Source organism: Pocillopora verrucosa, chromosome 1 (genome assembly GCF_036669915.1).
Source record: "Pocillopora verrucosa isolate sample1 chromosome 1, ASM3666991v2, whole genome shotgun sequence".
Lineage (NCBI taxonomy): Eukaryota > Metazoa > Cnidaria > Anthozoa > Scleractinia > Pocilloporidae > Pocillopora > Pocillopora verrucosa.
In genome coordinates this window covers 21,142,767-21,155,853 of record NC_089312.1, presented here as the reverse complement: position 1 = coordinate 21,155,853, position 13,087 = coordinate 21,142,767, and the positions used below count along the sequence as shown (strand labels likewise).

Below are 13,087 nucleotides of genomic sequence, written 5' to 3'. Positions count from 1 at the left end.
GTCTAAGTTGTTCGAGAGGTGTTACCAGTAGTATTATTTTAGGAATATGTTAAAGTTTTTAGTTCAGCGCAAAGTTCCAGGCTAAGGCGAGGTAAAAAAATCTCTAAATTTGCCGTTAAGGTAAGAGTGAAATAGAACATAAGCATAAAATATTGTCAAGCCACTGCCGTGAAGACCAGTATAAAGTAGGAGCTTTGAATAAGTCGTGTGGTCGTATCTGAATAAACACAGCTGGGAATTTTGCACTTGATAGCCTTTAACTATGGATTCGCGGTCAACTGATTTGCATATTGATCAAAAGAAACTTTTAATTTTTTCCGAAAATGAAAACAAGTTCTGTCGTAACGAAAAAAATTGGGAGATTTTGTGGGCGAGTCGGTGGGAGCGAAATCGTTGATTTTGATGAGCTGCATTAGTTGAGGTGGGGCGAACTGGTAGGGGTCGAAGGTGCAGTTGGGCGAAACCTTCATATACTTCTTTCGTTTAATGAAGTCGTCGTTGTAGTTGTTCATAGAAAATACGTGGTTAAGGTATTTGTTTTTGTCGAATGAGCTGTCTCGCGAGATGCAAACTAGTTGCATGCCTCTCGCTAGACTTCTTATAGTCTGGCTTTGTATGGTGTTGGGCTGACCTGAAAACTGATCGTTGTGTGTTCTCGTCACGACTTGTTAGGAAATTTTTGTTTAAAAAGTCTACAGTCCTCTTCGGCTTCTCTGATAAATTCTTATCAGCGTTTTCTTCGTTGAGGTGGTGGAGGAATGCGTCAATTTCGCCTTGGTGCCTGATGGTGAATGTACAGTCAACGTAGCTTAACCAAAGCGGTATCGTTTGTCGGCAAGTCAAGAGGGCGCGATATCTCTTGTAAATAAAATCTTTATAATTTGAGCAAAAAAGTCATAAAGATTCATATCACTTTAAGATCAATGCAATGAACCGGAAGGTAATTTGAGCCTTGAAAAGCCATTCCTTTTTAAAGTCATTTGAAACATTCGTCAACATGTAAACCTTCCAAAATGCTGAAGGGACGGAACGTTTTCCTCATTTATTTTCTTGTTTCAAAACACAATACCAGCATTAAACACCAGTATCTCGATCCACACATCTATAGTTTTGTAGAAGAAGCAGACGAAAATATTTCACGGTATTGTCGTCTCACTTTTGTCGCATGTGAGTGGCAAAAATTTGGAAATTTACGAGGCACCAAAATTAGTTCCTCTCTTAATCTCCAACATCTACCGGTATCGCTTCAAATTCACTATACTGAAACGAAGCCAAGAACCTTTGATCAAATAAACATAATTTCTATGTGATAATATCATTGACAAGGGAAACCGAGGTCGATCTTTTCGTTTTATATTTCTAAGTCAATCGTAAAGAAGTTTTGAGCGACTTCGAATTAAAAAACTCCCGAATTCAAGAAAAAGTATAGTACCAACAAAGATGAAAATAATGTTCACACTTCTAATTATCATTTATTGTGTTACTGAGTGTTTTGCTTCCACTAGTATTGAACACGATTATCTTCTACATTTTTTTATCTTTTAATGCTGTACACTGTACTTTCCAGCTAGCACTTTTTCGCAGGCGAATCACTTTCGTAATTTCGGCAAAATTTTATTCAACAGATCACCTTAGCAGATGAGGAAGCCTGAATTCTGACCATTGGAATGAACGCGCATCTCATTCAAACAAGCGAAATGAAACTCGGTATCCCTCGTTCGAATCGATCGAATTTGTTCATCTCACACCTCAATATCCTAAAATTACTCTCAAAGCGGTGTCCGACAAAGTACATCCAAGCTGGATACTACACGATTCAGTTGGTTCTCGGGCCTTAAGCTTACGGTGAATCGACTTTTAGTGAATTTGTATTTCTTTCTAAATTTGCTAATTTTCGAGGTTAAATGCCATATATGGCTCTAAAACATTGTACTCGAGAAACTGCCGCCATGGATACCTTCGCTGAGAGAAATTTTCATTAGGTATAAACTAATTTGTTTACACCTTCACTTATCCCATAATGGCCGGATCGAGATACAAAACTTATTCCTAAACCGCATGACACTTGCCACGTTGAAAATATATATTATCCCAACCAGCTTCCAATAATGTGCAGGATTAGCGTCTCGAAATCGCAATTAGTTTGTACAAAAATGCAATATGTCTTCATTGCATGCATGACCAGTTGTTGGTATCAATACAGAACATCAATTACTTGCAGAAAGTTACTTCTGACCTGATCAAAACTTATTTTCTTTGTGAATTTTGCACGAAGAAACTAGTAAATTTGAAAAATGTAAACCAATGTACTTGAGCACGGAGAAAAAAAGTACTAATTTAAAGATTAAGAGCGGGTTTGACATAGCGACGTAATACAGCGATATACTTTCTTGACCACTCATAGGCTCGATTCCAGTCACGTGTGAGCACGCGCTCCTTGACAGTAGCAACACAGACTCCCATGACAGCTGAAGAATAAAGTTCACATAATGACGAGCTCTAGAAAAAAAGTAAGCTTGTTCTGAAAATGCGAGTAGTTATAATTATCTTTTAATTTACATTTAAATGATTTCCGTTTTACTTTGTTCAGAGTGATCATCTATTGCTACAGCCGGCCGAAATTCCAAAGGAATTTGCGACAATATCGGGTTTAAAAAGGGGATTCAGACAGTTTGACAGTTATCGCGAAAATTCTCTCACTTCTTTGCTTGACTGATTTGTGATGTAAATAAGAAAATAGAGAAGTTTAAGTGTTTTGGACATGCGTAGAGGGTACGAATGGGTTGTCTGCAATCAGTGATTAACAAAGCTCGAGATACAAAAGAGCGTCGCTGTAGGGAACAGCGGTAGGATTTAAATCGAAGGTAAGTTGCTTAACAACAAACGCAATTATCTTTCAACGTGAAAAGTCCCTTAGAGTGGACATTATGTTTACAGTCGCAACACCCGCCGTTCAAAATTCAGGCTGAGGAACGTTGCAGAAGGTACGACGCAATATGTTCTATCTTAGTTAGATGCTTATTATTACGCTCTCGGCCATTTTACCAGCAGAACTTCATTAGCACTGAAGGTGACAAAAGTTTTTAGTATTCTTTATTCATACAAGGCCTTTACTATGGTTCGATCTTAATCGATGTCAATATTTCAATTACAATTTTATAATTTTTGTAAATTTTGGGTTGTGGACGTTATAAGAAAGAAAAATATTGTTCAGACCCCGACAGCTGCTACGTGAAAATATCCAGGAGAGGAAACATCACCTCGATAAAAGGAAAACATTAAATGAAACTGAAGCGTGAGGTAAACTATACTCAAAATTATTATGGAAAAATGAAAATAGCATTCACTTGACATCAATAGCTTTTTTTTTAACGATTACTTTTTTTTTTTACGTGATAGTGGCTTTAAAGATTTCTCTTTTTGGTTAATTTTTATCTTTGTTATCATCACAGCGTTGACTATGCAAATGCAACACTCGTGCTTTAATACTTCGAAACAATCGCTGGCAGAAACCAATCACTGAATTTTTGAATGCAGCTGTATGTATGTCATGGGAGTAGTATCTTCATGTTAGTATACTGAAGCCAGTCAGAGTTTTGCCTTTATATGGACTTATGGATTTTTTAATGAGCTACTGATTTATGCTATCTAAAAATTTGACGGTAATGCTGATTTTATTCATCATTCGGTCGACCAAATATTATCGAACATTTCAATGTTAAGCGATTTTCAAAAGGATACCGAGCCCTGGATATGAAACTTTTATTGAATCATTTTCTTGATACGGCACAGGTGAAGGTTAATTTTACATATAAAAACAATTTGTTTAATTTCTTGTCAGGTCCAAGTGAACAAACAACTCTTTGAGTAAACGAATAAAGGTTTATGTGTCACTAAGCAGCACTGAATGTCGAGAGGAGGCCTATGTTATTGCAGAATCTCAAAAATAATTGCCCCGACCGAAGAAGAGTTCGAAACCTGCACTCTCCGTTGTCTCGTCTTATTGCCCAATGGCGTTTTGAATACTGATACAATGGCTCTTAGTTGTGTCAGCCGGAACTTTTCCGTGAAGGTCGGTTTATAAAAGGGTCATGATCTAAGTTAAACAATAAGCCACCTCGTAGAGGAAAGGCACTTAGTAGGATGCACCGAATAGTGTGGAAAGTACAGGTCAAGGTATATTACATGACGCTAACCTCTTCAGTTTATTTTTTTTCGCCCATGCAGAGGCTTTAACTGTAGTTAATAATTAATCAACTACAATTGTTTTGTTCGAACTGCAGTGGAAAGTTTGAAGCAACTTTCGAATCTTTATAATAAAAAAAACAGGACAAGGATTTACGAAATTTTGAAATAGTTATCGCAGGAAATCTTCTAAAATGAGTGCTCTTTCAGTGTACCATTCAGTAAGTTTCTTGGCTTCTTGTTATTTTAGCTCCTATATCAATTAGCATTTGATATCAAATGCTAATTTAGCGATAGCCCTAGTGGAGGCACAGGATTTCGTTTCGGTAATGACAATGACAATTTTAATCGGAAGCACAAAAAGTGTGTTTGTTTCCTTTGCCTAATATCAGCTTTTGGAATGGTACGCATTTAAAAAACGATAAACATGCCAATATCTTGTCTTTTCCAGAAGTCGTGTTGTTTGTTTTTCCCAAGCACATGATATTAAATTGAATTAATACAAAGCTGGGAATATTTGAATAGATGTAACCTTTAATGAGGTTATCATTAAAACATTCTTACAACCAAAATGGATATAAAGAAAGAAACGCTTGCAACCCATTTGGTTGATTGATAAGTAATATTTGTTTCGCTGTAACTAAGATTGTCAAGGGTAAAATTACAAAGGATGGTCTTTATCCCTTTAACTCCCAAGATCTTATTAGCAATTCTCCTTACTGTCTGCCATACAATTCCTATAATGTTAGTTCAGAGAATTTAGTATTGGATCAGCCAATTATCCCCTAATTTTTTTTTTTGTATTTTATTTGTTTTTGGGTTTTTACGGTTTTTACAAGTACGCAAGATACATCACAAATTTCTACATGCATAAATTTACAGTACACTACTCTATTACACAAAGAAAATACCACTACACTGGACTACGAGAATAAAAAAAAAATAAAAAAATAAAAAAAGGCATCGCGTATAGATATAAATAATAAATTAGTTCAGCTATTGTTCTATCAGTTGAAGGAGGGGTTTCCATTTGTTGTAATGGATCTCAAGTTTATTATTCTTTCTGGCTATAAAACATTCTATTTGAAACAATTATCATATTATTTCAATTATCCCCTAATTGATTTTTTTACTTTATAAATATATCTCGTTTTTCCGGCTGGGCAGTATTTTTAAGCAAACACGTCGGTCACTACCTCAAGCCGATGAATAACTTATGAATCCTCTCTTTTCTCTCACTCAAATCACTTTGGTTGACAGAAAAATATTGGTTTCAGAATGAATTTGTATAAATAATAGTGTCATTACGTTGGTTGACAAGCGGCCTAAAGACCGTCTGCAATTAATTTTAATCGTTTACAAAAAGTACCTAAAAAGTTAAAACGTGAGGTATTTGGTTACAGTTAAACTGAACGATGGAACTGTCATTCATTTAATACCTGAATTTTCTCAAGCAATTTGTTCACAGTTAAAGAGCGAGTGAAGTTTTAATTTAAGTTATACAACAAATATACGCTCTCGGTGAGTCTTTCCAAGTCCGTTCAATTTGAACATTTGTACCGTAAATTGCACAACAGAAACTGAAGGAATTTTTTGAGAAAAGGCCGCATTAAATCGCCTTGTGTCTCGTTGGAGTGTGCCATTCGAATTTAGTTTTTGTGAAGCAAAGACCAGATTTACACACGCCATTGCAGCAAACAAACGAGCAAACTCTCACAACTTCAAAATAAAAAATTTGAATTTACTCACAATTACTTTCCTCGCCGCTTACTTAGTGAATAGAGGTAAATCTTCGTACATGAATGAATCATCGATGAGAGTGAATAATACTTTCCGTTAGATCATTGAATTTTTTTGAAGAAAACGTTGTCGTGACAGTCTTTGCCAAACTAGTTCCGTTGTTTTTCAAATGTTCTTACGCTTTTTTTAACTTACGCGCTCTCTAATCGACAGGTGTCAGATTGTGACAGATACTTGTAAAAATAATGTTTCAAAGTTTGTTTGGAAGCCTTTTAAATTATCGTTACGGAAATGTTTCGCTGAGGCATCTCTCTTGAGTTTGCATCACCTCTATTTCAACTACCATTTACTCGCTCAAAAACTGTTCAGTTTATGGAAGATCTTGCCGTATTTACAGTCCCAAATCATTCGGGTTCTTTTGGAAAGAACTTCGTCAAGTTTCAAAAAAAATAAATATGTTATTTACCGGCTAAGGGTCGGTCCGTATGGTGAAAAACTGTGACCTCGGTCACAGTTTTTCACCATACGGAACTCCAAGCCGGCAAATAACATATATATATTCTCATCTCTTCTATGCTTGATATTGTATTGATAATGTAAGGAGAAATTCTGTCTTGATCACTCATGGGAGTTAAAGGGTTAAAGATGCGAACACGGTTCGTTTTTTTGAAACGTCGTTAAAAAGTTTTCTTAGGCAAGTGCACTTAATGCATCAAGATGACGTGGATATTTTCGTGTTCAAAAGGATAACAAAATGGTACTTGTAACTTCCTGAGAGTGCACCGTCAATTTTGAACAAATTTAGAGAAGATGCGGGTGTAAAAATCTTTTAGCAGGAAATCCTATTTAATTTCTGCGATAAATTATTATCTTATGTATTCGTTTATAAAATTTCAAAGGGCTCAAAATGTTTCAACCACAGATCACTTGCAAAACTGTCGATCCTGTCTCGATGCACCGAACTCCTCTCCTTAAAAGCGTGGTAAGTGGCATTTTCGCTAAAAATTCGAGTATGACACCTTAAACATCCTAATTTTTCTCTTTGGTTTTACTCTTTTTCTCTGCGTCACTTCAATATTTATGCAAATTGTTTGACATCTTCTCTCATGGAACTTAATCATAGAGCCTTATGTCAAAATTAAGTGATGGGAACGAACCAGATACAGCTTCCTCAAGTGACGCATTTCTTCTTCCTAATTTCCATTTTTATACCTTGCATTATAGAATTTACAAGAAAAGTTACCGAATTTCTGAAATATATTTACCTCCTTTCCACCGACGCCTTAATTAACTCATAAATAAAGCAATTTGAAACTTTTTCGATATTTCACCGACATTGTTGCAAATGCTGCCAGTAACGTTTATTTCAGGAGCGTATTGGATGTGCTTCAAAAAAACACTTTTGTTTATCGTCTTTTAATTCAATCCAGTCTAATTGCAACATTTCCAGAAGTTTCATCGTCGCTCGTAAAATTCAACACCTCAAAAAGTTTGGCACAGCCTAGCACAATAAACAAGATAATAGTTCATTTTTAGAAATGACAGAGAGTGAAAAGACATCCGGATCGATTTCTTTCCTCCAAACCGGATTTTTTACTGCAGGAGTTATAATTGAAGCAAGAAAAGAGATACACACACAGGCACTTAACTTAATGTCCCTCGAGGGCTTTTTCAGCCATGGGCCGAACTGAATTTAACTTGGAAAAATTGAAGACACAAACCTGTTACGTAACTTACAAACGATGGTCTATATGTGTAAGCTGAACTTGCAAACCTATATTTAGCTACAGCAGATTTGCTTAAGACACAAGCTTAGGACACATCTGTTCAAGCTGGCTTACAATTTGCTTTAACATTTTTAATACTTTTAAACATTTCTATATTTTTCATATTTTATCGTTTAATCATTTTAATATTTTTATAGAATATTTTGTAAAGCGCTTTAGAATATTTTTATAATTTTAGCGCTTTAGAAATGTAAATTATTATTATCATTATTATTACTATTTGGAGAAACAGATGAACTAAAAATAATTAAAGTTTGCCTGCACTATTCATTATGTCTCGTTCCACTATACCTTTGAGCAGAGCTTTTACAATTAGTTGATTATTCTTTGTCTTCTGTATTTACTTTCATCGCTCTTAACTGGTCTTTGGAACAAGCTAGACGTAGTCTTTGTCTTCATATGAATGCTAGGAAAAGGAGCAAAATGCTTAGTCAGGTAAAATTTCAATTTTAAAGGAAGTCAAGCGGTGCTTTTAAAACGCGATTTTATCAATTAGCTTTTGGTACTGTAAAAAATTAGGTGAAATATCTTTATGACAAGATGCTTTGAAAGATAAGTAGTCTTTACACAGGAAGGGCCTATCCTTGCTTAACATTAACCTGTTTATTCAGATCATATTTTTTCAAGGTTTTTATGAGACAGGAAACGATGAACATTTAAAAATTGGTTTATAACTTGAACTATATAGTGTCAGGTGTGCAATAATTGTAATTTCAAGGATCTTAACAGCTTTTCGCCAAAATATCACTGAAGTCTTAGTTTTCTTACGTAAGCATGACGATAAATCGATATTTTAGCTGACATCTTTGTTTGTATCGCGAGGTTTATATTCCCTTGTTATTATTGCAGTCGCAAACCCTGTAAGTAATGTATTTTTTATTATCTCACTTTTCAATAAATCTCCTTCTCTAATCCCTTTCTTTTCACTCAAATTTTTATTCTTGTTACACACATTGACACAGAAGTTCTAAATGGCTGATCGAGGCTTTCAGTGCTTTAAGCATCAAAATCAATTTATATCCTGCAGTTGAAAGAGTACTTTATCAAACAATGAAATTCAATAACAATCGACATCCTCCCATCAAATTGTTGGCGATGGAAACACTTAATCTCCATGAAGCTCTGTTTCCAGAAGCATGTTTGTTCCACGTCTCAGAAATTAAACGGGTTTTGTTTTATTTTCGCCGATCTTGATGGAAATACTAATAGTAAATTCTATGAAGCCTCTCGGTCGGAAAGGAGAAAATTAAACTTAATCTTAGAACGGATTTGTCTGAATTGGTGAGAAGTTTTTCTTCTTCAGTTAATTCAGCTTCGTTAGCGCTAGATTTTCGTACAAGTTAGTCATGCACAGCTTAAAATACTGGACCATATCTAAATATATTCAAACGCAAGAAAATGTAACTTAATTGTCATCTGTGAGTCTGATGACGTCTATCGATCGAAACAAAACAAATGTGAACTTCATAATTACAAAAATCAGGCACTGAGAGCGAAACAACAACTGAATCAATCTTATTAATGTCTTCTTCAGCAGGATCTTTCCTGATAAAAGAGTGGACAAACACTCATGATAGCAAAACAAAAGAGGGTAGCAACAGTTTCATAATAGCTACATGTTTGTCACTTTGTGGGAGGAATTGTTCTGATATTATTGCTTTACGCCCGGCTGCTTGTTTAGGTCAAAAAAGTCGGAACTCATTAAATCATGCTCGCGACTTCAGAGAAATGTGTATTCTTAAAAGCATTATCGCAAGTAACGTTGCCTAAGAGAAGCATTTCACAGTCCAGTTCAAATGAGTTTTATACTAGTGGTTTTAACCGGAGGCCATTTGAAACAAGTCTTTCAGAAAGAATGATCAACATAGGTCCAAAAGCTTTTTTTTGTCAGTAAAGATCTTATCGCTAGCGAACTGCATCAACCGTAATTTACATTTTCCTCCCTAATTTCACTCTCTCTTATATTCTAATACCAGCGTAGCGTGTCCCGTCTGTCAGGTTGTGAATTAGCGGCAGAATTAATTAATGATGTTCGCTATCGTGAAAAGACAGGGTCAGGTGGATCATTCTTAGTGTTTACCAAACAACGAAAACTCAAGATGACTTACTGGCGGACCAGTCAATTTTGAAAGGTTCCGAAGTTTCTCGATTAAACGACATGCACAGTTTTCACAGAGGTAAACCGGTCTGATATTTTTAACTTTGCGACTTTGTGACGTATTAGCGACAATGATATCTCTGCAGAGCGGAGGCTCTTGATTGGTAATCAGGCAAGGATGGTAATAGAACGGCAAATCTGTAAACCACTTATCGCACGCGATAAAAAAAGAAAATGTAAATTCTTCTCCTAGGAGATAACTTTGTCGTCCAAAGAGCTGTAACTAATTGCTTCTATATTGATGTTCTTATTAAGAATGTGTGAATTTGGACTTGTTCGTCATGTCAGTTGTCAGAGTCTACCATTGATTCTTCAATTATCGCTTTTGATTTTACCTTATGCAGGTCGAAATGAACGCCACGAATGACTCCGCAACGAATATCACTGGTAAATTACACACCAAATGCGCCATTGAAAGCGCAAGCAACACCACTAAAACTCTGGTGATCATGGGGTTTGCCTTGGTGCTCTTCTCTTCTCTTTTTGGCAATTCTCTCTTGATTCGAGTTGTATACGGTGACAAAGAATCGAGGCGGAAATTTCCTTTCAACTTCTTAATAATCAACATGGCGATTGCAGATATCATGAATGCTTCATCGGCTTCTCTAGTGTTTATGTCGTTTTTGACGGTTGGACGACTCTGGATTTCGGGCATCGTTGGACAGCTAACCTGCAAGATAACATACTTTGCTGTGGGTTTCTCCGTAGCAGCCTCCATTTTGACCGTTGTCGTGATGGGATTAGACCGCTTCATGGCAGCACACGCGACTATAAGGCCACTGTCGAAGAAAGGTATTAAATACGCCATGGCGCTGATCTGGGTTCTAGCGGGACTATTTTGTATCCCGTATTTGTACATTTTTAGAATTGAACAAGGCACAGATGGCAAATGTCATTGCATTAGGAAATGGAGTAAAAACCCACAGAAGCACCTTATGATCTTGGGGATCGAAGAGATGGCAAAGTTTGTCGTCTTTTACCTCCTTCCCTTAGTTCTTATGGTATTTTGTTATACTATTATTACATACAGAATTTATCGACGAAGTGAACTGCCTGTGGGGAAAAATACTCGTTCAAAAATTGTTCAGCAGAACCAACGTGTTGTACGCATGATCATTGCAATAGTTGCAATTTTTGCAATCTGCTGGTTACCTGTCCATGTCAACCATTTGCTAAGATCATTCGACCCAGACAGTTATTGTCGTCTCCCTGCCTCCCTTCCGTTGTCTTTCTTTTGGTTGGCTCATGTCAACTGCGCCATAAATCCGTGGGTATGGTTTATGTATAGTCGGCATTTTCGAGAATTACTAAGAAAAGCAACTATTCAATGTGTTGCAAATTTCTGGAATGATAAAAGTGAACAAATACCACTGACAAAACGAACGACGATAAAGCAGTTAGAAAATCTGGGGGCCGCCGAAAATGGTGGTACATGGTAAAACTTGTGCTGTGCGTATATATCTGATTGTAATAGCACGTTTTTCTGTTGCTTCGTTTTTTCTTTTGCTTCAGCGAACAGCTACAGCTGATTGTAGGTCGCTGAAAAGCCCAAATGAATTGACAAATCGTTTTAATCGATGCTAATGTGACATATGAAACGTTTCGAAGTTTTGGAAGACTATTCCTGCGCTGTTCTCTCTTAGTGCTACACATGAATAACACGTATTCATGAGCACCACCGAAATTAAATGAATAATTAATTAATCTCATTGGTGCGTAAAATGTGGTTGTGATGAACACAGTGCTGACACTGAAGAGTAACTTAGATTTCAATTGAAAAGTTAATCTGACCTCGAAACGTCGTGATATCAAATTCTTGTCTTAGAAGAAGAAAAGTCAAAATTTGAGTTTAAATTGATTGTATTTATTTGATCAGTAAAAAGATAACTGATGAAAGGCCAGCCGGATCCAGCATCAGCCGCCTTAAAGGAAACACCGTCCGTTTTTTTAGTCAATAGTCGAACAATTCATGATGATTTTATGAGATAACCTTATTAAGGAGTGTGCCTTCACTTGAACCTCAAAAATATGTCAAGAAGAAAGTAAAGACAATAATGCCAGGCGTACCCGTGGTTTTCATGGAATCGCGACTATTTCTAATTTTGTCGTAATCTCTTTCTTTTTTTGGGTAAAGAACTTAATAGGATGCAGGAAGGAATGAATATCCTTCCGGTATTTAAATTGATGGCATGTTTAATTCTTGGTCTTACTATAGATGATAAAATGTTACCGTGATTTTGTTGACAACTTGGGTTTATGGAAATTACCCCCGCTGAAAGCATTTAGATATAGTCTGATTCCAATTTCCACAGCGATATTGAACAGAAAAGAATGAAACAAATTAAATTTTGTTCGCTTACTAATGCCGAGCGAAATTCCAATTTTACAATCATCTGTTTTTATTTTCATATATTGGAAAGAAACACCTCTTAATTAATAATTTATAACTAAATTGAAAGGTTTCGCTGGAACCGAGACCTCACATGAGGAAGGGTGAAATCTAAATTTTATATTGGATCTTTGCGACAACTTTTCTCGCAGAGTTCTATAACACTGATGATAACATGTTGGCTTTACTTGATAACCGACGTCAGCCTGTTTTCATTTTTTGAAAAGTGCAGATGTATCAGGGAACACTCGTGTATTAAAGTAATGTAGTGGTAGTGAACCTTGCCTTTCGACACTTGCACATAAAGCCTGGAGATGATTAGTGCAACAGTGAAATATAGCATGTGGGAGGGATATTAATTTGTAAATAACAGCATTATTATTGTATTTCGCTTTGTTTAGCTTTAGCGTGAAGTTTGAATTCTCCGTTTGATATATCTATGCACTTTGAAAGAGATTATTAATTGTAAATAAAACCCTTTCCAATTTTGTATCACCACTTTCTTTGACACCATAAATCATATCAAACACGTATTTCTGCTTGTCCTGTTTATCGCACACTCGATTCCTCATCTGTTCAAGCGGTTAAGAAAATGAGTAATGCTTGATCTCCCACGGTCGATCTATCTTACCCAACGATTTTACAGTTTGAGGTAATATCTGACAGCTCTAAAATAATTTATAACTCAAAGTGAAAAATCCGAAGCTAGTTATCATAAGGGCTTACGTAAAATACGAGTTAATTTTAGGTACTCTTTGTCCCTGACATTTTTTGTTATACAAATTTCTTATACTTAAGTTTACTTAGTTTTGTATTTAGCTCTCAAAG

The 13,087-nt window shown here is 35.9% G+C and overlaps 1 protein-coding gene across 2 annotated transcripts; it reads left to right on the top strand.

Moving 5' to 3' along the window:
- The first annotated feature begins 2,912 nt into the window (after window positions 1–2,912).
- On the top strand, window positions 2,913–12,743 carry LOC131769044 (tachykinin-like peptides receptor 86C). 2 transcript variants are annotated; one of them, XM_066162032.1, is made up of 2 exons: window positions 2,913–2,984; window positions 10,215–12,743. In XM_066162032.1, exon 2 carries the CDS (start codon window positions 10,221–10,223, stop codon window positions 11,307–11,309), a length of 1,089 nt encoding a protein of 362 aa, XP_066018129.1. In that variant the 5' UTR covers window positions 2,913–2,984; window positions 10,215–10,220; the 3' UTR covers window positions 11,310–12,743. The 2 variants fall into 2 exon arrangements, with proteins under 2 accessions (XP_066018129.1, XP_058940763.2); XM_059084780.2 differs by lacking the exon at window positions 2,913–2,984 and adding an exon at window positions 9,753–9,889.
- The last annotated feature ends 344 nt before the right edge of the window (window positions 12,744–13,087 follow it).